Consider the following 27,619-nt stretch of genomic DNA (forward strand, 5'->3'; position numbering starts at 1 on the left):
TAGTAATTTAGTAGTGAGGGGGAGAGAGATCCGATCAGAGCTACGTATTCGTACATACGGTTATGATACGAACTGTAGAGTCGTGCGGCATCGTGAGAGGGAGAGGCCGAGAGATAGCTAGCTCCCTTCTTCCCTCCTTTTCAATCTTCAAACCCTCCAAAAACCCTATAAAATTACCCTCTCTCCCCAATACAATATACGCTCTCTCTCTTCGTAGCCCTAAATCGCCCGATTCAGTCCCGACGAGTCGACTCACCCCGACTCTTTCCCTCGATCTCTCCTCCTTGCCTAAATTGAACCCCCCTCGAGCGATTCCCCTCCTGTTTACCAACAATTCTTCCGTAGAATTTGAAAAACCACGCTATTTGAACAATTCGAGTGTTTTATTTTCTTTTTGCCTTTTTGAAGTTAGGGCTCGGAGAATTTCAATATTTCGAGCCTCTAGGGTTAGGTCTGGCGCCTGTTTCTAGTGTTTGAAATCTCACGACTCGATCCCGACCTAGGGTTACGTTTTCCTTTTTCTCCTCTTGAATTTGCGGAGTTTCAGCTTTCTTTGTGACTTTCGAAAGTCTTTCTATTTCAGTGCATGCTTCTGTGTTTCTTCTCAATTGTTTTGATTTTGATTTTGATTTTTTTCTTTTAGCTTGGATTGAATGACAGTCCACCATGTCTAAGGGAGATGCTTTCAGATGGAAATTATGCTTAGGTTAGGTTCTTAGTCTACTACCAGAAAATGGCCACTGAATGTTGAAATTCTCTACTGGTATTTGGATTGCGCTGGGTATCTGCATTATTTTTCTTTTCTTCTAAAGATTTGCTTAAATGCTAAGGAAAGTCATTTGGTTTGAATCACAATGGGAGTTGCAGCATCACCACTGAGAGAGATTCATTCCAATCATGAGTAGGCTGTCAATCCGGCCACGTCCTCTTGATATTCACAAGAAGCTTCCCATTGTTAAATCTTTCAAGGACTTTGAAGACGATGAGATCACGACGTCCACTCGCAATTCTCAGATACTGCGTCTTGCGGCCGAGGCTGATAATGAGGTAATTCTTTTATTCCAAATGCCTTCTCTCTTTCTCATGAAATGCTCAGCTAATTGGAACTTAATATCTCCCACCATGCAAAGGCTGCTTTTATCTTCTTTTTTTTATGATGAGTTTGCACTGTTTCAATTCAATTCTGTCACTCCAAATGTAATGCCTTGAAAAGTAACAATATCTACTTGAGCGTTGGTTGGTTGCTTGGATGCAAAGCGAAGCCATTTTCATCTCTGAAATCCTTGCCAACCACTTTTTAAAGAGAATTTTTTGGTCTTGGCCCTCTTAACGTTTTATATGGCCTATTCTCTCTCTCTCTCTCTCTCTCTCTCTCTCTCTCTCTCTCTCTCTCTCTCTCTCTCACTTTTTAATTTTTTCAAACGGTTTTCTCTTGCTATTTCTTGAGTGAACTTAATGTCCTCCCACACATTTTTTTTAGTTTCCCCTTTCCTTGTAGGATTTTGAAATTGTCTTCTCCTCGTTCAGTACATCTCTTCCTCTTTAGCATTTCGAGAAGGAAACTTCCAGGATGATGTGGGAAGCACATATGATATCAAGCCTCTGAAGTCTGAACTTGGATGCATGTCTTTATCATTCTCCAAAATTTGAATATTTTGTATCTTGCGCATTCTGGTTCTTGAAAATTGAGAAATTGGAATCACTACCTGTGACTTGGTTGTTTTTTTGGTAGGTAAAATCGGGCCTGGCAGGACCCCTACTGGTGTATTAAGATAAAAAGATATTACAATTGAGAATACAAAACACCATACCTAATAGAAACCATGTCTAATAGATAGGGGGAGTATGACTTGGTTATGTATTTGCATCAAACAAGTTTATGTGCTATGATCGAAGGCTTTTGTTGGTATATAGTTTCAATCACACATATAATGCTAATGAGAAGATGTTTACATCCTACAGGTGCATCATGTGCCCAGTAAAAAGATTGCTTCCGAAATTCCTACCCCACAATTTGTTGTTGTGGATACATATGAAAGGGATTACTCATGCACCTTCACACACCCAACATCATATATACGTGGGAGGGGAGGTAAATTACTCATGGCATTTTCCTTTAGTTCCTTGGAAAGAGGTTTGTTCCAGAAAGATCTTATGTAAAGCTATAGAAGTACTTTTTCTGATTGAAGTATTTCATACTATTTGCAGCTAGGGCTGAGATCGGAGAGTTTGTCGAGTATGACTTGGACAATGAGGATGAGGAATGGCTTCAAGACTTCAACAATGAAAGGATGATTCTTATGCCTGAAAAGTAATATTGCAATCTAAGTCTCCAATGAATGCATTAATCTTACTTTTGAAGTTACATATTTTTCATATTCACCTTTGACTATTGCAATATTTCTGCTTCTTTCGGTAATATGGATATGGAATCTTCAAGACTTCAACAATGAAAGGAAGATTCTTATGCCTGAAAAGTAATATCGCAATCTAAGTCCCCAAGAGTTCTAAGGGATGACCAGGGTGTGACCCTATGGGCTTTGTCAGGACCAATTGGGTTACTGACTCCAATGAAGCTGAACTAAGAGCGGTCTTGCATGGTATCAGAATTTCAGATGAACGTAACCTAAGCAGTCTGATTGTTGAGGGAGATCACTCAATGTGATGAGGTGGATGGCTAGTAGTCACTCTCATCGCTGGAGATTTACTTAGTTGATAGATGAGATTCAGGAGAGAGTAGCTGACTTTCACATAAGGTTTCAGCATGTGTAAGATCAACCAATGACGACGCATAGATTGCCCCATGCTAGGGTCGGTAGGGCAGCTCTGGAAAATTTTGATTTTATGCCGCCATAATGTAGACCGTCTTGTCCTTTTTGTTATTATTACTATTGTTGTTGCCTCGACCATCTCAGTTGTGGGCCTCTGTTTTTCTCTTTAATTAAATTTTCCCTTGCCGTAAAAAACATTAAAATCTGGGCCATAGGATGATCCTATAGGATTCATTTCATAAAAGAGTGGCAAAGTTTAAGGCCGGCTGCCAACCTGATGCCAACCCTCCTCCTTTATCCTGGCTTAGGACAGGCTGTGAAAAACACAGGCGGAGTTGAGGATGATCCTCATCATATTGTCACCCCCATTCCATGAGATTTTTTATTTATCATTCACTACAAACTCCACCCTTCCTATTCCTAACCTTGATAGATACCTAACAATTGATCCTTGTTGTTCAATGCTATTTTATCCTACGAATAAATTCTGGTGATAAAAACAACCGATAGTATGGTATAGAAGTTATGAAAATTAGGTAATTTTGATTGCCAAAACATTTGCAGCCAGAAAGTATTAAAAAATGGGTGGGTGTAATTCTGGGTCTCTTCTCCCAATTGGAGTTTTGGGAAGTCATGATCTCTAATTTGCGCTTATCGTGGGATGTGCTTTGACCGAGTGTTCTCTCACATGGTTTTCCTCCCCCAATGTGCTCTCCAACACTCCCAAGTTATATTAAGCTGAACATTGATGCTTCTAGCCTGGGAAGCCTTGAGCTGATTGGCAGGAATCTTAAACGACCATGATAGGGAGGTCAGGTGGGGATTCTTTGTGCTGGTTGGGGTGACAGATTTGATTGAAGCGGAATTTCTGGCTCTCAAGTGCGATGCTCTTCTCGTAGGACCACCCTTGATCGACTTTTTGGCATTCTTTGGATAAAAAATAGGAAATATTATCCTTGGAGATTCGTGGATGCCATTTAGTTAGTGATTGATTACAGTGAGGGAGATGAGATCTTTTTCCATCATGCATTTCTATCGACAAATTCATGTGGACTCATTGGTGTGTAGCAGACTAGCAGTGTTTCTAGAGCATCATTGGCCGTTACTTATCATTTTCCCATTTGAGGATGTTGTTTGAGTTTCATGCTTTGGTGTCAGTTGTGTTTGTGGCTGAACATGACCATCTCGGCCTGTGCTTACTAGCTTTTTCTCTTTTCTCTTTTAATAAGCCTTATTTTTAAAAAAAACTTGGGAAACAAATTTCTGGTATGCTTTACCTTTTAAAAAAATATTCTGGTATGCTACAATCAATGAATTCCTAAGTAGCTAGCATCCAATGTCACTGATATCTGAAAATGTATGGCTGTGATTATGGAGTGTGTCATTAGGTGAAATCCTTTGTAGCCAATGTCTAATATTAGTGTTTCAATTTTAGCTCGGTGCTTTTATTATTGGAATGACAAATCATACCTAATTAGAAGGCTTGCTCTGATTGTTTCCAAAATATTCTTTTGGTAATGTTTCTAGGATTTGATATTCATTTCTTGCTTTCCCTTCTCTTCTCATTGACTTTCTTCTTGTTGCAAATAGTCATTCATATATGCTTCCAATGCAGGTTTGAGAGTCTTTTGTTTAATTTGGAGGCTTTGGATCATAAGACTCGAGAAAGAGCGGGAATCATAACACCACCTACTTTGGGCTTACCTGTTCCTGTACTTCTTCAGTTAGATTCAGCAATAGAGGTGAGTTTTTACTTCGTTTCAGGAATTAAGAGTCTGTGTATTAATTAACGTGTTATGTTTTTTTGTTTCTTTTACTAATTCTTACTAGTACAATCTTTAAGGAATGAATCAATTTATTTCTATTTTTATTTATTTTTATTTTCTTGTGATCTAAATAACATATACTGTTCTAGAGGAAATATTCATCTAGTTCTCAATGTCACGTTTGTTATTTGTTGGATTGGATGTATGCTACATGACCATACCCCGGGCGCTTATCCATTTAAAGTCATTCAAAACAATACTATTAAATTATTGCTCTACTAGCTTGGGAGTTAGCTTGCGAGTGATTTAATTTAATTTGCCTATTAAATAATACAATTATCAGCTTGGAAGTGAAATTTAATTTCCCTATGGGGCCGGATTACTCTGATCAAGGCAGTACTAGCTAATATCCTGGTCTATCACTTTTCTTATTCAGATGCATGATGGGAGTGATAAAGCACATCAAGCAGATTCAAAGAAATTTCTTGTGGGGTGATTCCAAGGAGCTTGAAAGAGGCGTGCAAACCAATAAGAGGGAGGATTTTTTTTTTTTTTTGGAATGATTTCAAAGTCACCTTCATGAAATTTTTCTGAAGGATTCATTTAGCCGACCCCAACTAGTTTGAGACAAAGGCTTTGTTGAGTTGAGTTGAATGATTTCAAAGAGGGAGGATTAGGCATATGGAACATAAAACTTAATAATAAAGCCATACTTGGTAAATAGTTGTGGTGATTTGGGGAGGAAAGGCAATAGCTTTGGGTAAGAGTGATAGAAATCAAATATGGTGCGGGGCTTAATCATTTGGATTTTTGACGATAGATATCAGGGCACAAGTCTGACAAGTCTGACTGTGTGGAAGAATATTATGAGGCATAAGGATAAATTTCTGAAAGGAGTTAGATTCAGAGATGGGAAAGGGAACATGATCAGATTGGGAAGGAAAGATGGTGCCAACAAATGTCCTTAATGGATAGTTTTCCTGACCTGTTTAGTGTGGCTAACAATGTTTTGATCCAATATTGTGTGGAGTGGGTTGAGGAGCAAATTTCCTGGAAGTTCGATTTTAGGGCCAATTCTTTGACAGGGAATTGGGCCAAGTTGCCTTATTTTGGGAGTGTTGGAGTCAGTCTCCATCAAAAAGTCGTGCAAAGACAAGGGGGTTTGGATCTTGGACTCGTTTGGTGACTATTGCCATATCCTGTTTAGCTCTTACCTATCTCACTTGTACGGAATTTGGCGCACCCTACCACTGCTGATGTTCTGTGCATTCAGATGTACAACGTTCTAGGATAAAATCCTAACACGACCACTTGCGAAACCACAAGGATTTAATAGTGGATCATTGCGTTCTATGTGTGGAAGCAAGGGAGACAGTACACCATTTGTTCCTTCCTGCAAGAGTGCCGGAAAAATTTGGGGCCAGAAGGATATGAGATTCGGCATAGCTTGGGTCTTTTCTCTTCGATTAGAGTCGCTTGACATTTGGGTGTATGCGCCTTGACCACCTAGAGGGAGAGATCATTGGAGATTGATGACGTTGGATACTTTGTAGGTCCTATGGAAGGAGAGAAATGACCAATCTTCAAAAGCTAGGTTAGAAGCCCTCATTTCTTGTTCATGAATATTATCTCGTTAGTCATCTATTGGGCGAGAATACCACCTCGCTTCGGATTAAAATCTTCTTCAGATCTATGCCGTAACTGGAGCCTGGAGGTAGATCTGCACCAGTAAGGAATGGAGTGAAATTAAACTTTGGCGGATCGAGCTTTGGTAACCCTGGCTTGGTTGCCATTGGTGGGCTTCTCAAGTCAAGTCAGTCTTGCGAGGTATCGGATATACAACTAGAGGAGATTTGAGCTGCTTAATTGTGGAAGGGGACTCATTGAATATCAGATGGTTTGACAGTAGAAGCCGTTGCCCTTGGAGATTTGCAGACTTTATTAAGGAGATCCAGGATCGGATAAAGGGATATCATGTTTATATAAAGAGAGGCTAATAATGGGGCAGATCGGCTAGTTTAATTTGGGGTAGAGAGAGCAATTATTGAGTTTTTTTATTTTTATGTTTTCCCGATGATTTGTTTCCGTCTTTGTGTGTATGTGTCCTCATTTTTGCTTGTATCAACCATCTCATGCCCTTTTCTTTTTATCTATTAAAATTACCATTGTTCAAAAAAAATACTGTTAAATTATTAATTTAGACAGTTAAGTGCTTCCATTTCCTACTGTGATAAAAGACCTTCATAATTAATTGTTGTAATCAACTGATGCACTCGAGTCACGAGTTTTTATTTCTATTTGTGTATGGCATGATGCTACACCAACAAGGAAGCTACTGTATTCATTTTTGCTATAGATTTTTAATGCCAGGTACTTTATCATTGCAGTAACAGTGGTAAACACGTGCAGCCTGGCTACGCTAACACGGAGGGAGCTTTTTTATTAATAAAAAGAATGAGTTTTTTTCGTTTGTTTATTATTATACGCTGCACTTTGGTGTATCCATTCTTACATCTGTGATTATTTGAGGCAGCGAATGCATATTATCCGGGAAAGATGCTGCAGTCTTCATTGAATTGATAATTTTGCACAGAAGCCTAATTTCTCACAAAAAGCAATCTTTTGGGTGGTCTTCACTGGTGTCCTCCCATGGGAAAATTAAAGCATCATCAAATTGTTCATCGACTCTGCAAAAACAAAAATAATTCTTTTGAACAATCATTTAGCCAGTGAAACCTTTGACCAAAGACGTTTTTTTTGCAGCACCATATGTTGCCTTGCCCTTTGCGGATGCAAGAGGGGCCCAGGAGCCCCTTATTGCTGTTATTTTAAGCATCATTTGATACCCTGGTTTGGTGAATCACACCTTGCAATAAATATCCGGAAACTTTGACAAGTGTGTTGACATATCCTTTTACTGAAAACAATCCACGAATCCCTGAAGATAATATTGCTACCTAGGAAGGGAATCCATATTCACTTTTTGTTTACTTGTGCGTATTTTGTAGTTATCTCAAAATATATACATAATGAATTTGTTTAGTGGTATTGTTTGATGTTGCATCTTATTTAATTGTTACGGTTGCCTTATGCTGCAGGCCTTGCAATCCCAGTCCATAAGATACACAGTTTTCCAGTCTGTCTATAACTACTGGAAAGCGAAGGTATATGATCCATCTTCCATGAGTATGTATGCATATCTTGTTGTTTCTACAGATATAATGCTTCTGCTGCATCTTTGTTGAAATGGTTGAAAGCTTATTTTTCCTAACAGAAAACATACCTTTTGAAGTCAGTTTGGTTTTGCATGTCGCGGTGCAATTTGTGTAAACTGCAATCTTAAAGCTTTCAGATTGCAGTATACACAAATTGCGCCCAGAATATCATTGCTTCTGTTGTTTCATGCATACTGTCTTGCTTTTCTTATCAGCGAGAGCGATGGCAAAAGCCTATTCTGCGGCACTTGCAGGTGTGTTGTATTTCTTGCTTGAGTGCAGAATGATATTTCTGGTATAATCTTGGATTCATTTCATGGGTGTCCTTTGCAAGCATGGCCAACTTCATCCTATTGATATGATGTGTTAAGGTGTATTTTGTATTACAATATCCAAGAACCTTTCGTATGCTCAACATGTCCTCTTTTCACATTAGATGGACCATCAACTAGTTCGGCAGGTGATTGAAGTTGCTTTAACCAACACAGTCTAATCATGTTGTATGTAATAAGAGGTCAGACCAAATTGAGCTTGTAAGATGCGTTATTACTTATATTAAATCATTAAAACATGTAAAATTATGTGGTAAGATTAATAGGACCTGCTCAATCTGATTCTAATTTTCCACATCTAAATTCAGTTAACATTCCACAGCATTTCTATATAATAGTGAATTCTATAGAACAATAAAATAAAAATAAAAATCAGACCACTGAGACATGGGAGAACTTTGTTTTAGTATGTTATTTGCAATTGCGTTCCTTCTCCTTGAAACACATAGATAATCAAATTCAAATCTATTTAGAATCATGAAACCACAAGTCATTTCATTTTATAACATTCCATGCATTTGCATATAGTAGTGAGTTTTGTAAAACAACTAGACCAATCAGATATAAGTGGAAGTTAGCCCTAGTATATTACATGATGTTCTTGTTGTTCAAGCTGATGATATATCTGAGCTGTTCAGCTATGTGAAACTTTGTTCTGTTTCTTGTGTTCATAATTCATTTTAATATGTTCTTAAAACTATGCCTTAAGTATCATTTGTGATGAGTTGGATTTCACTAAAGGAGGTTACATCCTATCTCATTCCCTTGCCATTGTTACCTAAAATACTTGAAGTATTCATGCTTACTTTGGGATTGTGACAATGCATTATTAACAAGATCAGCAGGATGGGAATTGAAATGGATTCTTTATGCATTGGCTGCTCTGTACCTCTTAGATAGCCTAGTGTTTTGTCTCCTTTTTTCTTTTGTGGTTTCAATGTTGTATGGGCTATTTCCATTTCAAAAAAAATGTTGTATGGGCTATTTCCAGCCCTCAAAAAAAAAAAAAAGGAAAAACAAAAGATCAGCCGAATAGTGGTCTCGCTTTATTGAAAAATAAATTACAGAAGAGCAAGAAGTTAAAGAAAAAAGCAGTACTGAAATGATTTATAGAATTTTACAAGAAACTAATAAAGTAAAGCAACATATATCGGTATAGAAAATATTTCAAAGAAAAAAAAAAATCAGCTCAGCATAGAAAAGTTTGTATTCTTTTAGCTGAAGTAAAGTTTAAATTCAAGAAAACTCATGAGACTTCATATTGCCCTAAAGCAACATACATCGGTATAGAAAATATTTCAAAGAAAAAAAAAAAAATATCAGCTCAGCATAGAAAAGTTTGTATTCTTTTAGCTGAAGTAAGTTTAAACTCAAGAAAACTCCTAAGACTTCTTATTTCCCTAAAGAGTTCTAGTTTCTACTGTTTGCAGTGATTGTGGGAAGCTGAAAGCCAAATGCAATTTCCTAAGAAACTGATTTAAATGACCCAGACTGCATTCTGAACTGCCAATCACAGCATATCAGCTCTGGAAACAAAATTTATAACTCACTTCTTCTTGTCCTTCATGTTTGTTGGGATGGATAAACTCCATTGGTCTGCCTTTGTTTGTGTTTCTTTGACTTTACTGAGTCCCAATCTAGAATACATTGCAGCTATCTTGTTTTTTTTGTCTGGAAGATTCATTCTTAGGATCATATGCGTTTACGTTCTTGCTTCTAAATGGGATGCCAAAAGAGATTCTCTGCTTCTTGGTTCTCGATGGATTTATGTTTGCACCTTTGCAGTCTGGCTGGCATGCAACGCATCAGACATTGTTGATTTCCAGTACAGTTAAGCCAAAACAATTGTGAAGAAAGAAACAAACTAATGGCTTGGGCAGTTGACTGAAGTGTCATAATTGAATTAAGCAAGTGCTTGGCTATAAACAAAATAAATTGCTTACATACCCCTGGATTGCATTGGTGCCAGTCCGCCCATGCTTGCAATTTAAGATTGATCCACATTTCAAGATTTTGGACTCCTTGGATGTTTGATCATCAAATTTTTGCTGGACTATATTTTGGCCATTTGATCTGGCTCTCCAATAAGTAAGGACTGATTGTGGAAGTGAAGAGGTGCTCAACATCCTTCAAAAAGCCAAACTTGTATTTCCACATCTCAGTCTGGTTTGCTGATATTTGGAGTCATGTATCAGATTGTTTTTTCTTTTCTCATTTCTATCAACTTTCCTTTAGAAAGAAAGTTCTTTGATTCCATGTCTGAGTTGTGTTTACTTTTGTCAACTATGTCAAGGGAAACTCTCCTTTAGAAACACAAAGTTCTTTGTTTAATTTTCAAGTTGTCTAAACTTCCATCAACTACATAATATATCAAGGGAACCCCTCGTTTGGAAATTTCTCAACTTGCCTATAAAGATGCATTACTCCACGTAGAATTGTAATGCACTATCCTCAATTGCCATGTAAGGTTTAGTCGCATTCATTCTGCAATGAAACAAGTTGGCTATCTAGTGTCTCTTAGCTATTCCACGCTCAGAAGAATTGCTTTCCTACTTGTTTATGATCTTCTGCGCGCTGAAGCTCAATCCTTTGTTACGGTAGTGTTACTGGCATCTTGGCATTTTTTGAATGCCTATACGTCCATTTATGTCTGTTTTATACGAAAAAAAAGTTGGACATAATTCAGTTGATCATTGAGAAAAGGAAAACTGCATAGAAGAGGTAGATAAATGTATAAACTAATTTGTTGATTGTATGGTATCTATCCATGTCCTTTTGGCTTTTGCTGCTTGATTAATTTTATTTTTGTGGTTCATTTTCAGCCCACATGATGATCTTTGTTCTTGTTTAACTTCCAATATAGTTAGCTAATCTTTTTGCAATCTCCACCTTGTTTGTGTTTGTGCAGCCACCTCCACCAGTTAATGATACCAACCCCTACAATGTATTCAGGCCCAGGGAGAAGGCTCACCGTCTCCACACAAGAAGGGTAGGTATTAGAAGTATTTTCATTTGTACGCAGTGTTTGGTATTTTGATAAGATGGGACAAAACTGTCTACCTGATGCTCCCATTCTATAGAGGAAAATGGATCGATACAATTTCTTTGATAGCTTTTTCTTGTTCTTTGTTTTTAGATGCAAAGGCGGGAGAACAATGTTCAGTCCTTTGAGAAACTTCGCCAGGTAAAGAGCATTATTGCTTTCACTCATTGTAGAAATATAATGCTTACTTTGGGCTTTGAGTCTTGCCTTGGTTGGGGCCTTGTGAACAGTTAGACCTCATAATTTTTTGGTGCTTTCCTTCTTATCTATTTTCATGAGTCAAAGGAAGCAGCTTTCATCTTCTTGCTAGTTCTGCACGTTTGGATTTTGTTATTGTCTATTGGGTGTATTTAGTCTCATAATTAAAGCCGTGTAGAAAGTAGTCCTAGTATGCCTTATGGTTAGCATATTTTAACCAGTTTGACCACTTGTATAGTATTCAGTCTTTTATCAAACCATTCATAATCGTTGTCATATTTCTTCAACTAAACATGTAGAACATATCTTCTTTGAGGTCATATTGCCACATCTACTTGTTTTCTGACTTTTCATTATTGTTCTATCATTTCTTTGATTTATTCTTCTTTGATTTGTTAACAAAGTGGCATCATGCTGGGACCTTCATTTTTCATTAACTAATTAAAAACAAAATTAACTTGGAAAATATTATATATGTAATTGGGAACTTATGATTAATCTTGAAGTAGTGTGTTTTATGGGGCTGGGAGCATGTCCCTGATTTGTGAAAGCATCTGAAGCACAGTTATCAATCCCATTTTGGGCAGAATTTCCGGCACTTTCTTATCAAATATGAATGTAATTTCAAAGTTATCCTTATTATTTTATACAAGCACTTCCTAACTGCCTCCGCTTCCTGACATCTTTTCAAATTGCCTTTCCCCATTACCCTCTTGGGCCTCTTCTATGTCTACCCCACACGTCACACCTGTTCATACTTAATAAAACTAAGGATTACATTGTCTGCCTCTCAACAAAAAATATTAAAGTGCTTGTCAGATGATGGGAGCTTTCATCTTTTGATTGTCACTATTATTTCATTGTTGGCTAATGTTTTTTGAGCCCTGAGTGCTCACCACTAGTGAAGCAACTTGTTTTTAAAGAGATTGTTCCATTATCTTATCTGGAACTGGTTCGGTGTTTTAATGTCCATTTTAAACTTTTTACATCATATTTTGCTGCTCGTTTTGTCTTTCCATTTTTTGCTGACTTCACTATCTGATCCAGGTCAGGCGCAATTTGGACCGAGCTAAAACAGTATTAGATGCTTTGATTAAGGTATTGTTGTATACCGACAATTTTAAAATTTTGTGAATACTTTTTACTTCTAAATATTCTTGGCTATCACTAGAAAATATATGCTGCATCTGACAACATAATTGTCTATAGAGGGAAGAGAAGAAGCGAGAGGTCATGGAGAGTGAAGTTTGCTTTCAACGGATTCAGATCGAGTATATGGTATGCGCCCAATGTCATGTCTTATTTTGATTTAGTTGCATTAGTATTCATGAGAATGACTTGCAGCAAGCAACTTGCGAAAAAAATCTATTTATTTAGTTTAGAGTAGCTTTGCATCAGAATGATTAATCTGCCAATTAGTTCATTGGAAATGTAATTTCTACAGATCTGGGGTTGACCTCGTAGCCTAAATAATCACATTACTAGAGTCTCCTACCGTCAAATAGCTAAACGTGCATTGAATATTCATTAACTGGTAAGAAGAGCCTAATCCTATGCTTCATTGGAACCAAGGTTTTAGATTTCGGGGGAACCGAAACCGAATTTTTTGCCGAAATCCCGAAATTCGGTTTAGGAATAAAAAATTAATATTTTTTTTCCAAATTTCTCCGAAATGTCCGAAATTTGGTAAGTTTCGGCCATTTCAGTTTCGTTACGTTTTGGCGTCGGTCTCAACGGAAATCCGAAATTTCAGATTTCGGTCGAAATTTAAAACCATGATTGGAACCCTTTGACACCAATAGGACAAGAAAAGGAGACCAAAAAGTATCAACAATCAACATATCTCCCATTTGCAATTTGCAGACGGCACTCTTATTTTTATGGAGGTCGAAGTGGGTTTTTTGTGAAAAACTGAAAAAGGTTGTTGCTCTGAATCCTCTGATGGTTTGAACTGTCATTGGGATCGAAGATCAATTTCTCAAAGAGCTCGATAACTGGAATTAATATGTAGGCTGAAGATGTGATGGACCATTCACAAATTCTGGGGTGCAGCTACCCATCACCTATCTGGGACTTCTTTTCGGATATGGAGTTCCTAAAGCTCACCTGTGGGACCTTATGGTGGAAAGAATTGAAAGGAAGCTAGTCACATGGAATAAGAAATATCTATCCTTTGGGGGAAGGATAACTCTCATAAAGATGGCCTTGGGAAATCTACCAGTATACTTCATTTGTCTATATAGAATCCCTGAGAGAGTGGCAAAGAAAATAGAGAAATCTAAAAGAGATTCCTCATGGGAGAAGCCAAAAAAAAAAAGCAATCTGATGAGATGGAAATTTTTTTAGCAAATTGAAGATTCATGATGGAATAGGAATCGGAAAAGTAAAACTGCAACAAGGCATTGTTGGGAAAATTGTTGTGGAGGTATGGAGAAGAGAAAGAAGCATTATGGCAGAAAATTATTGGGACAAATAAGGTCGGCAATGAGGGGATTTGGAGTGCAGTATTAGGAAAAGATTCGGGTGAAAGGAAGTCTATTTGTGTGTCAAGACCCTTATATGAATCTCTAGTAAGATTTAGAGTGGGGAGAGGAGAGGGAACACGATTTTGCGTAAATTTTTGGATATGCAAGTCCTCTCTCTCATGCGTTTCCGGACTTATACTATTTAGTGACCAATAGAGAGTCTCGAATCAGTGACTATTTGGTGAGGGGGAGGGATGGGAGTGGGATTTGGGGCATCAGGCTTAGGCATAACCTTAAGGACAGTGACCTATTTTCATTATTCGATCTCCCATGCACCCACTATTGCTCTCCTTATTCACTAGATCGTAGAGTTTGGATTCCTGACTAATGCAAAGTGGTAGATAGCGGAAGCTCTGATACCAAATAATTCAGGGTAAGCATTGCGGAAGCTCTGCTACCTGATGCACGGATGCTGTAGCAGAAGTTTTACTATAGGGAAAGGTTAATGGCAAGGTATTGATGTTAATTTAGGTGAAATAAAGGGGAAAAGGGAAGAAAAAAATATTGTTGGAATAGGTGAAAGGGCATTTGGATTTTAAGATAATGTCCTTACATGATTAAATTATGATTTGGTTAAGGTTTATGGGAATTTCTAAGGGTTTTTGTTAAGGTGGAAAGGGATTGCTGGTTGTCAAGAAAGGTGGTAGTTTTTGGAATGGTTTCAATAACTAGTTAAATGTCGTTAAGATGGAAGTTCTAGGGTTGGTTAAAGATCAAGAATCAGTAATTCAAGAAAGGACCTTGGGTTTGTTTTCAAGAAGTGGAGGTGGGTTGCAAGAGAAATCCAAGAAAGTGTGAATTGATTAACAAAGGGGAAGGGAATTTGGCCACAGAGGAGCAAGGGGTGTTAGGTGGCTGTTGGGTTTTGCGTGAATTCAAGGCTGAGAATTATGGGTCAGGGCGTAGGTTTTTGCAGCTGGTTGAGGATGGGTTGCAAGGCCTAAATCATAGGAAGTTGTGTCGACAAAGGTGGTGTACAAGACTCTCGGGTGGCTAGTTTTGATGGATGCCGCGGTTGGGGAAAGGTGGCTAAAATATGGGTTTTCTGTGGCGACTTGCGGTTGAGAGGGGTTATGGCTGTTGGAGGGCTTGGCTAAAGAGGTAATGACAGTTGGGTATTGCAAGGGTGGCTGGCGCCTGATGAAACAACAAGAAAGGTGGTTTGAGGGTGGCGAAAACCTGCAATTTTTTTTTTAACAGTCTGGGTTGTGCTTGGGATTGAGAATGAGATGTGACTTTCGGATGGCTATTAGTTCGGTGGCTGAGAATCTTGTATGTGTTGATTAAGGTTGCTGCTGCTAGAATATGAGAGGAGCTTTGTAGTTTGTGGCTCTCTTCTTCTGCAATGATGCTTTAGGTGGCGATTTGTGAAGCAGTCTTGCAGCCGATGGAAGCAGGAAGGGGCTGCTTCGAATGTGATTCAATCTCGCATTCAATAAGTGATACAAACTCAAGAATCAAAGAAGAAACTCACTTGAGAATTCTTGATTATAACTTGAAGAAGATAAAACGGAGTAAATTCCAATTAAACCAATTTTATTTCATTAATCAAAAGCCATGTCTAAAATCATTTACAATGAAGTCAATTTATAGACTTTGCATGGAAGTTTCCTTTATCTAAACGAAATTAGTTTCCTACTTTAACTAAAACAAGGACATGACAAACTTCTAGACTCTTTGGACGACCGGCTTGTGCAAAAAGTCTCCTAAAATCTTTCCTAATATTTGTCCAACTCTAATAAAAACTCTCTCTCCTAATTCAACTCAAACAATGGTTATTTCAGCCAATAATAAACTTCCAAAAAAAACTAAAAACTAAATCAACTAATTTTGGATCCTTGATGAACAAGGACCATTGATTTGGTCGTCATCCGATCTCTGGGTGATGTGGATGATTGGCCTTTAGGAAACATGATGCGGTAATCCCTCGAGCTTGATTGTTGATCTGTATCATTTGAAGGTAATCTGAGGGTCCGTAGTGGTCCGATCATGGCTTAATGTGCCTGGCTTTTGATATGTGACATTTAATTGATCCGATGGTGAATTCTTGATCATCCGGCCTTCAAACGGCAGTGATGCGTCTGCGTCGCCGACCCACATGGAGCTTTTTCTATTTGATCTTTCTTTTTCAGGTTGAATGCATTGACTAAAGGAACATCGAGCCATGCTAGAATATGGAAATCTGCTGTACCTCCAAGGGTAATAGCTTTTGTTTGGTCGTTGGCAAGAAGATCAATACATGTGACAGCCTCAAAAGAAGAAAGGTCCACCTTGTAAGTTGGTGCATCTTTTACAAGAAAAGGGACAAGTCGTAGGATCATTTGATGGTGCAGTGCCCGTTTGTCTATAGGCTATGACAGGCAACCATGAAAAGCTTTGGCTTAGTGTGGATGTTTCAAAGAGCTATTAAGAATGCCCTACGAAGCTGGAGTGGTAGACAATTTGGAGAAACGAGGCAGGCAATTTGGAGGTTTTTTCATTTCACCTTAGTTTGGCACATCTGGAAGGAAAAGAATAATCGTATTTTCAGAGAGAAAAAGAAGAGCCAGAGAAACGAGGCAGGCAATTTGGAGGTTTGTTCGTTTCACCTTAGTTTGGCACACCTGGAAGGAAAAGAACAATCATATTTTCAAAGAGAAAAAGAAGAGCCAGAGAAATGAGGCAGGCAATATGGAGGTTTGTTCATTTCACCTTAGTTTGGCACATCTGGAAGGAAAAGAATAATCGTATTTTCAAAGAGAAAAATAAGAGCTGGGGTAAAATCCTCTTAAATATTAAAATTTGATCATATCTTGTGGGGAAGAAATGGCAAGAACTCACGCAGCTACGTGGGTGAAGTTTTTAGAATGTGCCAAACGATAATGAAAGAAAAGAAACTGAAGACCATCGTTGCACCAAAATGGGTGGTCCGCCTGCAATATGGCTGAAATTAAACTTTGACGGGATCTCAAAGGTAATCTGGGTCAACCTGGAATTGGTGGCATTCTTCGTCATTTGAATGGCAGATTAGTAATGTCCTACTCAGGATCAACGAGGATCTGAGACTCAACAGGGCTGAAGCGAAGGCACTTTTGTCAGGATTAAGGTGGTATGCCAATGCAAGGCTTGGCTCATTAATCATTGAATGTGATTCAATGATTGTATAATAGCACCTTGGAAAATAGCGAATATCATTGCTGAAATTAGGGATCTTATGCCAGAAAATGGGTCATAGCTTCTTCATAAGAGATGATCAACAAACGAGCAAGCTGAAAAAAGCTTCATGGGATGGAAGGGAAGAGATTATTAGCTTGCTCTAGCAGGAAGATTGAGGGGATATGGAGGCCTAATTGGTGGGATGGTATCTCAACCTGCAGATCTGCGCAGGGAATGCCACAGCCAGCAAACACCCATGCCTGCCGGATGGAATTCTCACCGGATGGAATTCTCTAGGCATTGTTTTAGTTGAACTACTACTTGGATGCATAACATGAATGCAAGTTTTCTTGTCTGTATGCTGCAGAAACTGGAGCCAATTCCTTCATGATCCATTTGATGGCTTAGTGGTGTGGTATTCATTTGTTGCTACATAATAACGGAAAATGGCTAGAGTTAGAGGTTTGGGGTTGGGGAATATGTGTAGCTGTTGTACACAAATCATGGAATGGCGTAGCTGATGTTTGCGTTAGTGGACGCTTTGCCCCTGTCGATGTAATACGGTTATAACCTTATTAATAAAATTGTTATCTTTGGAAAAAAGTATAGTACAGGAGAATACCTTGACACTGTCACCCAGCTAGTTTCTAAGATCTCCCAAACGCCTACTGGTCCCAAACGTTATATGGAGCTTCCATCAAAGTAAATTTTAATGCAATTGGTGGGAGGAAAATCCATCTTTGTGGTCTCAAATGGTTCACAAAAGAGGGGTCAGGGCCTTTGATTATCGAAGGGGACTCTTCAAATGCTCTTGCTTGGGCAGCTTGTAAGGCTCTTGGACCGTGGAATCTGGCCGGCATAATCACGGGGATTCGGAATCTTTTCGTATAGTGCATCAATCATTTAATCATATGAAGCGGACTGCTAACTCCTTGGCAGATAGTTTGGCGAAAGAAGGTCCAGAAAGGGAAGTGTTAAGAGTAGGGAAAGAAGAGAATGAGTAAGTTAGGTAGCTCCCCCTCACTTGTGTATTTATATAATGGGTGAAAGAGTACAAAGACCAAAGTGCCCTTAGGCACTTACACACTTCTAACACTCCCCCCCAAGCTGAATGTATATATCATGCATTCCTAGCTTGTTACAAATATCACTTAGCTTAGCTTCACTCAAAGACTTGGTAAAAACATTAGCTAGCTGGTCCATAGATCGAGTGAAGATATATCTCGCCCTTATGGATTCTCTGGCGTATGAAATGACAGTCCACCTCTATGTGCTTGGTTCTCTCATGAAAAACATGATTGGTAGCAATGTGAATAGCAGTCTTATTGTCGCAATATAGCTGAGCTGGGGATGAGGAAGAGAAACCAATCTCAGATAGGAGAGAGCGCAACAAGATAAGCTCTCCACTCATATGTGACATGGCTCAATATTCTGCTTCTGCCCTTGATTTGGATACTATGTCTTGTTTCTTAATTCACCATGACACTAGGATACCCCCAACAAAGGTACAATATCCACTAGTGGATCTTCTATCTACTGGTGACTGCCCAGTTTGCATCACAAAATCCTTCCAACTTCTTATGGCCATGTCTCTTGAACAACAAGCCTTTTCCTGGTACGCTTTTCAGGTTTCGAAGAATCTGAATCACAATTGCCCAGTGAGAGGTACGTGGTGCGGTCATGAACTAGCTAATGACCCCCACTGCATATGAAATATCTAGGCGAGTGGCTGTGAGATATATAAGCTTTCCAACTAGTCGTCGGTACCTGCCAAGGTCATATAACAAGTCTCCCTCCTCTGGAAGCAGCATTGTATTCGGATCCATGGGAGCAACAGCTGGTTTCATACCCAAAGAACTTGTCTCATCCAACAGATCCAATACATATTTCCTTTGTGAAACGGAGAAACTACTGCCAGAGTAAGCTAATCTCAATCCCCAGAAAATATCTTAGACATCCAATGTCTTCCGTGGAATTTTTTTTATAGGAAGGCCTTCAACCTCTGCATGCCAACTGTGTCACTCATTGTAATGATAATGTTATCCACATAAACTATTAGGACATGTTCAGCATCAGACCGATGACTAAATATTGAGTGGGCAATCGCGCATTGCTTCATGCCAAATCGCATAATAGCATCACTGGTGCTCTAGGATATTGTTTGAGACCATATAATGATTTGTGAAGCCGGCAAACTAAGGAGGACATCTCCCCCCTGAGCAACATACACAGGAGGTTGCTCCATATAAACCGCCTCAATCAGGTCTCCATGGAGGAAGGCATTCTTGACATTAAGCTAATATAAGGGCCATCCTCGGTTGACGGCGAGGGAGATCAACACTTTCACAGATGGAATTTTGGCAACGGGGGAGAATGTCTCTCTGTAGTCAACCCTGAATGTCTTTGTATATCCCTTGGCAACCAAGCGCGGCTTAAGGCGCTCAACCGCCCCATCTGGCAGGAATTTGATGGGAAAGACCCAACGACAGCCCAAGGGGTGAACACCATGAGGTAGAGGAACCAAATCTCAAGTATGATTGGTCTGGAGTGGTCAGCTCAATATCGATAGCATCACGCCAACCTGGGTGAGCGAGAGCCTCTGACACAGACGACAACAAAGAAACAAAAGAGAAGGAAGACACAAAGCTACGAAACAAAGGGGTGAGATGATCATAAGAAAGAACAGAGGAAATGGGATGAGCAGTGGTACGTGAACGAGATCGAGAAGCAATAGGAGCCTCAAGAAAGGGAGGAAAAGGTACCTGAGAAGGAGGAGCCAATTTCTCTGGCTGTGAAGATGATGCCTCGGGCGGAGGGTGATGGACATCTGGTCTCGGACGACGCTGATAGACCTACAGAGGAGCTGTATGAAGAGACGAAGTCACCTGCATTGGGGATGGAGTGCACTCAACAGGTCAGGGGGAACAGGAAGAGGAAGAGGGACCTGAGATCGGGCACAAGTGGACTACGTTCAGTGGGAGCAATAAAGAAGTGGACGGACTCAAAGAAGATGACGTCAGCTGAAACAAAGAGCCTGCGCAACAGAAGATTGTAACATCTATAACTCTTCGCAGTATGGGAGTAGCCCAAAAAGATACATCTCTTTGCCTGAGGATCCAATTTATCGGGGCCTGGCGAGAGGTTGTGAACAAAACAAACACAACCAAAGACCTGTGGAATGATGGGAAATCCACGATGGGAAACGCGTCCCCCTGAGGATGTAAGACCGAGAAACGTGAGGCACCATCTAAGACAGAAGATGGGAGCCGATTAGCCAGGAAACATGATGTGAGGATGGCGTCATTCCAATAGGATTTAGGAACCCGCATTTGAAAGAGAAGAATGCGGGCTATGTCACGTAAGTATCGTAGTTTCCTTTCGGCTACATTTTTTTGAGAGGTGTAGGCATTAAGATGACTGATGAACAATGCCATGAGAGGATAAGAAATTTCAAATGTCAGCAGAGAAGTGCTCCCTAGCATTATCAGTGCGCAAATATTTAAGGGTACAATCATATTGGGTAGTGATCTCAGCATGAAATGTGCGAAAACATGAAAGACCTCATAGCGGTCTTTAAGTAAAATAACCATGTCATGCGAGAAAAATCATCCACAAAACTGATAAATTATCTATATCCAAAAAGAGACATGGCCCGCGGGGGACCTCATATGTCAGAATGCACCAAATCAAAAGAACGCGAGACTCTACTAACAAATCGAGAAGGAAAAGACACACGGCAGTGCTTTCCTAGTTTACAGGACTCGCAGTGAAATGACTGAACATGACGAGAAATAACAGATGATTGTTGAAGCTTCTAGATAGAGGGATGGCCGATACGGCAATGCCACAAATACGGATCAATTGAGCTATGTAAAACAGTACGAGGAGAATCACAGTCAAGGCGATATAGTCCATCCATCTCACGGTGCGAACAAATCCTCCCAGTCGAGAGATCCTGAAAAACACAATAGAAAGGAAAAAGGGAGACAGAGCAGTTAAGTTTTTTAGTGATCTGGCTAATAGAAATTAAATTAAATGGAAACTTAGGAACACAAAGAACTGGGGATAGAGTAATGCCAAAACGTGGAGAAATAACACCAATACCAGAGATGGGAGAAGTGGTCATGTCGGCAAGTGTGATGGAGTGAGATGCAGAGTGAAAAGGTTTAAAAGAACTAAGGGAAGTTGAAATACCCGTCATGTGGTTCGAGGCCCAGAATCAATAATTCAGGAGCTGGAGGTAGTGAGAAAAGAGGCAGGTGAACTACCTTGCTTGGCAAAACTTGGGTCAGTTGCTCACACGTAGGAGCTAACTCATAGTCAGCCCTGGAGACTAGGGAGCATCATCAAGGGCTGCTGGGCCGGTAGAGGAGGATGGAGAGGCATAAAAAAGATTGGCGGCGGTGATGTGAGCATAACGGTGCGGACGGAGCTCGGAATGTAAGGCATAGCAGGATTCCACATGATGCCCGACCACTTGACAATGAGTGCAATAAGGGCGGTTAGGCCCATCGGTACCACAAACGCCTCCAATATCTCAGCAACCACCACGACCAGAACGATTACCACTATCATATGCTGCAAGCGCAAAACCATCGACCGAGGCAGCATGAGAGGTACAACTCTGAAGACACTGTTGAGCACGAGAATAAACCTCCGTGAAAGATGGGATGGAACTGGAGCCGATAATTTGTTGTTGGAGGGCCAAAAAGTCAGGGCCCAACGCATCAAGAAAGTGAACAACTCGGATATGCTCCTGTCGTTAGGCTAGAACTATTAGATCAGTGGTGAGGGGCACACATACATCTAGCTGCCAACAAAGGGAGACGAACTGACTATAAAATGCGGCTAGAGGTGTGTCGCCGCGCTGGAGGCGCATCCACTCCGAGTAGGTAGCGCAAATCGAGTGACGTTATCAACCCCAAAACAGAGGACAATCGTATGCTCTCAGATTTCCTTGGAGGTCTTGAGGCACATCATCGTGCCAGTGACATTAGGGGTGCAACTTGGGTCGGGTTCAACCCGAATTTGGTGGGTTGGCCCCGAATTTTTTCCGGGTTGGGTTGGGGAGTAGTCGGGTCTGGTTAGGGTTAGGGTTGGAATTTCGTAACCCGAGTAAAAATCGGGTTGGGTTCGAGTTGACCGTCTTGCAACCCGACCCGACTTCTAACCCGAAATTCCTTTCTTTTCTTAATTTTTTAACATTTTAATATTTACTAAAAATGTTTAGAGCTTTACTAAAGTGATGGAAGAGAAAACCTCAGAGCTTTCTTTTTTTGAAGATTTCCAATGCAAAGATGTCTTGTCTCTTCTCACAACTTCTCATGCATAATAAATGTTGTCTGCTCTCTCTTTTCCCATGTGACAGCACCCTTACTCAGTACTCTCTCTCTCTCTAAGATTCAAGTCTTTCGGTTCTTCTTTTATTTGACTGGTTTTGGGAGAGAGTGGAATCTAGAGAGAGAGAGAGAGAGAGAGAGGAGAGAGGCAGGGAAAGAGACAAGAATGGTGGGAGAATTACTTTTTGTACATGCTAGGATGATGGTAGTGATGGTTATGATGCCTGCAATCTCCAACAAATCCTCTCCACGACCACCACCACCACCACCACCACCAACAACAAGCCATCTCATCTTCCTTGTTGCACCACCCTTCTCTCTATTTTAATGGTGGAGGTTCTATTAATGGTGTTTCTTTATTGTGAATGAAGTGAGGAGGAGGCAATGATGGAACACAAGTGTGGGTATTGGACAGTGTTCAAGCACAAATCTTCCTCATCCAGGGACTGTTAATTACATCCCCTGCACTAATCTCCTCTATGATGCAGGTGTTCCTCACAAAAAGGTTTTTTTCTTGTATTTCTGGGTATGGGTTTCTGTCCAATTCCTTTCTAGAAACCTGAACTTTATGAGATGGGTTCCTTTTTCTTTAGAAGAATTCTTGCTAGTTGAGATTTTTTTCTACCATCTATTTGCTTTCATCTCATCATTTGAGATTTTTTTTTCTTGCTTCCCGGGTTGGAGGTCGAGTCGAGTTAGGTTGGGTTTGGGTTCAGGTTGACCCTCCTCGAGTTGGGGCTTGGGTTGAAACATGGGTTCAGGTTGACCCTCCTCGAGTCGGGTTCGGGTTGAAACATTGTTCTGTCATGTTGGGTTCAGGTTGGCCTCAACCCGACCCGATCCGAGTTGCACCCTAAGTGACATGAGGGGCCATGCTTTGCTAGAGAAGAGTGTGGATCAGGGCATCATCCTGCCGCCACCGAGGATAGGAGGGATCCGTGAAAGATGGGGGATCACGCTCAATGAAATCAACCTTACCTTGAGCCAGGAGGTAGGTCTTAACCGTCTACGCTAATTGAGATAATTGGACCCGTCGAGTTTTTCCGAAGTCGTCTGTGGGTAATGGATATTCGCAGAAGGCGAATAACTAGAAGGAGCCGAAGGCGGAGGAGTCGAGCTGATAGCCAGAGATGTGCTAACAGGAGGATCGATGAAGACAGAGATAAAAGGAAACTCTCAACCACAGCTACGGCAGAGGAATTATAGATAACAGAAAAATCACAAGATGGGCCCGGGCAAGATACCGCGTCCTTGAAGAAGACATGGAGCTAGAGCAGACATAGAGCTTGTAGCCAAAGAAGAGATACATACTAGCTGATGAGATCTGAGCCGCGGAGAAGAATAAATACTGTGAAAGAAGAGATTTAGACCATGTAGGAAGGTTAGAGAGAGGGTAGATTAGGAGTGCAAGCGGGTGGAGGGCAAAGGAATGAGGGTGTAAGGCTTTGAGGGTGAGGATGGGCAAGGGGTAGAGTGAATTGAGAGCTAGGGTGTGAGTGTTCGAGGGGATTGGAGGGTGGGTGAGAGATTGGGTGAGTGGTTTTGAGGGTTTAAGATGAGGGTGGTAGGGGTTTAGGGGTCGGGTGAAGGTGAGGGTTTTAGAGGGTCGTGGCGTAGGGTTTCAAGGTGTAGGGGTGAGGCGAGGGGATTAGAGGGGTCGTTGGGAAGGGTTTCAAGGTTGGAGAGGGTTGTGAGGGGGTGAGGGCTGGGCGGGGAGGTGCAGCAAGGGTTTCTGAGAAACAAAGGGCTCGTGGGATAGGGTGGAGAGGATCGTGTGTGTGTGTGTGTATTGGGCGGTGGGGGTTGAGGCTAGGGCTAGGGCTGGGCGGAGGGGTGAGGTGAGAGTTGGAGAGGGCCATGAGGGTAAGAGAGGTGGAGGGCGTGAGGGTCGTGGGGTGAGGGCTGGTCGTGCTGTGGAGGAAAAAAAAGAGAAACAGAGGGAGAGGAAAGGAGGAGGAGAGGATGGGTGAGGAATATGGATCTTCCAATGGTGGTCCCTAGGGCACCATAACCCTAGGGCTCTGATACCATGTTAAGAGTAGAGAAAGAAGAGAATGAGTGAGTTAGGGAATAGCTCCCCCTCAGTTATGTATTTATATGATAGGTGAAAGAGTACAAAGACCAAAGTGCCCTTAGGCACATATACACTTCTAAGAGGAAGTATTGCAGTTCTTTAGACAGTTGTTTTGGGAATCCCTGCTCATTTTTGGGTTTGGCTGTAGCTTGTTTTTCATTGCGGGGATTCCTTCTCTCCTACTAATGTTGTATGTATTTTTTTTGGCTCTTAATAAAATTTACCGGTTACCTTCTCAAAAAAAAAAAAAACGATTATCTCGGGTTGTGTAACACCTGATGCAAGCAATTTTCAATCTTTAAATCTTACCGAAAGACCCCAAAATACTTTCTGCAATTTTCAGTATCGGAATCTAACGGAAAGACCCTGAAATTCTTTCTTTACCAACTTACTTGATAATGAGTAACTTGATTTGCAACAGCAATCCAAACCTTAGAAATATCGTAAAAGATCCTTTGATTTCTCATTTCATAAAAGTTCCTTTCATCTCTCATTTCATAAAAGTTCCTTTCATCTCTCATTTCATGGACCCCATAAAATGACATGAAGTTATTTCACGAAGTATCTTCCCTTTATCTCCCAATGGGCGTTTTGTTTATGCCACAGGAAGCTTCATAACTGGGTGCTGGAACCCCCAAGCGATGTAGCATGATCAGTTTTCCTTATTTATAATTTAGCAAATGATGTTTAATGTCTGTATTGTAGGAGTGGTAGACTGAACTGAAAGCCATATTGATATTATTTTTCCTACACTCTTCCCCATTTCTTTATGTTGACCTAGAAGTCACATATTCTTTTATATGTAGTCTTTCTAGGGAATCCTTTGCATGGCAATTTATGCATGGCACCGGAGCTTAGTTGGGCTGTTGACGGATCTCTTTTTTATATCGGCACATCATGGGTACCATGACATTTGAGATGGGAATGACCTGTTATTTGTTAGGACATTGCATGTGGTTGTTCTGAATTAGCAGTTAATTGATCAATGAGTTTAATGGATTTTCAGCACGAGACTCGGCTCGTTGAAGATGGGATGGTGCTGCCTGGCTTCCCATTTGACCCTTCCTGCAGATTTGGTTCAAGCGATGACGATTTTGTTGACTCAGACGACATGACGACAAACAGCCGTCGACCAGCCACAGCAGCACAGAATCTCCCTTTCCTGGTGGACTCCAAGCTGATGATGATCCCTTCGGGACGCATGAAGCAAGAGTTGAGACAGCGACGTCTGCGACAAGGATGGCTCCATAGGGGGGTATACATCCTTATATTTTTGACTGAATCAACCTTTCCCATTTCCCATTTCTACTTGGTTTTGTCAGCTATGGCAAAAGAGGCCTAATCCAAGCGTCAAACTATCAAAGCACAACAGCCTGGCTGCTACACTAACAATAAGGGGCTGTTTGGATACGCGGATTCTTGAATCCAGGTTTTTAATTTGAAAACAGTGTAAAAGAGGGTTCATGATCTGGCTGATGCATGCTGTCCTGGCGGCGTTTCTTGGATTTTAAGTAAGAAAACCAGGTTTTAGAAACCTATTTCCCATCATGAGATTACTAAAACCTGAATTTCTCGCTTAAAATCCAAGAAACGCTGCCAGGTCAGCATACAGCAGATTGATCATGAACCCTCTTTTACACTGTTTTCAAACTAAAACCTGGATTCTAAATTCCGCGTATCCCCTAAGATTTCTAAAACCTGGAAATATGGGAGGTCTGCTACTCTCTTGCTGACGGGAAGAAGGGCGAGAAGTCAAAAACGACGGCTGGTCCGCTTCTTTCTTTTCTCTTAGCTACAATTTTGAATAAATCCCGGATTCTAAAATCAACGTATCCAAATGGCCCCTAAAGGTTTAATAAGTCAAAAGATTGACTTGATGAGTTCTTGGAAGTCAAGCTGACCAACTCTGTTGAAGTCTAAAAAGCTTATGCTGTACTCTGGGCTGTGAGAACTCCGTTTTTCTTATTCTTTTTTTTTTAAATACCCTGAGTTGTGAGAACTGCTAATTTAAGGCCCTGTTCGTTTGAGATTATGACCACTGATGGTGAGCTCCCAAACCGATTAGTGGGCTCAAATGACATTAATTTTGAGCCTAACAATCGGTTTGGAGGCTCAACATCGGTTATCATAATCTCAAATGAAAAGGGCATAATATTTCTATGCTTGAGGTTTCTGGGATTCAGACCCTTTGACCAACTGAGTTTAGCGGTAAATTTTTCCGATATTGGGTTAAATTAATAAGCCTGCCACAATGATCTTTTCCACAACACCATTGTCTACCGCTGTGTCAAGTAATCAAGAAAATCAAGTTTTATCACAAAAGACTGCTTTCTTTATGCTGATTTGCTAGTCTTCTTTTTTATCGCATTGAAGATGCATTGCTGATCTATCCTGTGAAATGTGGCTTTAATGCAGGACATACATGATCCTATTATGTTGTTCACAAGGCCTCTAGATCCAGAAAAATTGGGTGCTGCTGGCATTGTGCAGCCATCGGATCCTCCAGTGGAAAATGGTGCAACCACCCCGCCGTACCGTTTTCAGGGAAGGATTGGTCGAGGGGGGAGGATTATCTTTGATCGATGGAATCCTCTTCAAACAGCAGTTGGCCATCAGAAGTCTTCGCATCTACCATCAAGTCACAGGTCTTTGCCACCATGGTTGAATTAGTTTGAGATTTCTACCACGCGACAGCCAAGGCCAATCTCAAAATGAGTGAATGCCAATAGAGAAGACAAGTCTGGCAAGAGGGGTTCAAATTGGCTTTTGCAGCAATTTGCAAAGGCCCCTAGCAAATCCAGAGTAGTATGAGAACAAACACCTTGCAATTATGCTCCCTCTGCTCGGACATTCCCTATGCAGAGAGCAGCAGGATGGGCCATTCTCTCATGACCACCTCTGACCAAGCAGAGGTGGATAGGGGTGTAGTTTGGCAATTCGGCAGTCTGAGCCTGCAATGCAATACGTCCCTCCCGCGCTGCCCAACTGTTGTACAATTATTAATCTCATCTGTCCTAAAAAAAACTCAATATTATTTTCTTTTTCTACCCATACTGCATCATCTTCTCTTCTGTGTTATGTTTTTGTGTCATTCTCAAAAGCAGGCCTTTCTTTTTCAGGGAAAACTGGTGCAATAAACTGAGAGAAAATGAGGGTTAGGAAGCAGAAAGGAATAAATCCAAAGAGTATGAATATCAGCAAGATTTGTGTGTGTGTGTGTG

General features: G+C 40.6%; 1 protein-coding gene across 5 annotated transcripts; it reads left to right on the forward strand.

Annotated features, from left to right (window-relative positions):
* LOC143856530 (uncharacterized) lies at positions 1 to 27,599 on the forward strand. Of its 5 annotated transcripts, none has more exons than XM_077366782.1 (14): positions 1 to 504; positions 644 to 763; positions 868 to 1,047; positions 1,963 to 2,092; positions 2,209 to 2,311; positions 4,387 to 4,513; positions 7,636 to 7,701; positions 7,968 to 8,006; positions 10,993 to 11,073; positions 11,221 to 11,268; positions 12,373 to 12,423; positions 12,535 to 12,603; positions 25,405 to 25,653; positions 26,814 to 27,599. In XM_077366782.1, the coding sequence occupies exons 3-14, from the start codon at positions 898 to 900 to the stop codon at positions 27,066 to 27,068; spliced, it is 1,368 nt and encodes a 455-aa protein (XP_077222897.1). In that variant the 5' UTR covers positions 1 to 504; positions 644 to 763; positions 868 to 897; the 3' UTR covers positions 27,069 to 27,599. The 5 variants fall into 5 exon arrangements, with proteins under 5 accessions (XP_077222897.1, XP_077222898.1, XP_077222894.1 ...); XM_077366783.1 differs by having other exon boundaries at positions 644 to 706; XM_077366779.1 differs by having other exon boundaries at positions 1 to 763.
* Positions 27,600 to 27,619: the final 20 nt, after the last annotated feature.

This window comes from Tasmannia lanceolata, unplaced genomic scaffold (genome assembly GCF_043159265.1).
Source record: "Tasmannia lanceolata isolate RefF3 unplaced genomic scaffold, GAP_Taslan_0.1 ptg000023l, whole genome shotgun sequence".
Taxonomy (NCBI): domain Eukaryota; kingdom Viridiplantae; phylum Streptophyta; class Magnoliopsida; order Canellales; family Winteraceae; genus Tasmannia; species Tasmannia lanceolata.

Coding starts and splice junctions, on each gene's coding strand:
- LOC143856530 (XM_077366778.1), top strand. CDS start 898: ATGAGTAGGCTGTCAATCCGGCCACGTCCTCTTGATATTCACAAGAAG. Junction 2,312..4,386: donor ATGATTCTTATGCCTGAAAA/GTAATATTGCAA, acceptor CTTCCAATGCAG/GTTTGAGAGTCTTTTGTTTA. Junction 11,269..12,372: donor CCTTTGAGAAACTTCGCCAG/GTAAAGAGCATT, acceptor TATCTGATCCAG/GTCAGGCGCAATTTGGACCG.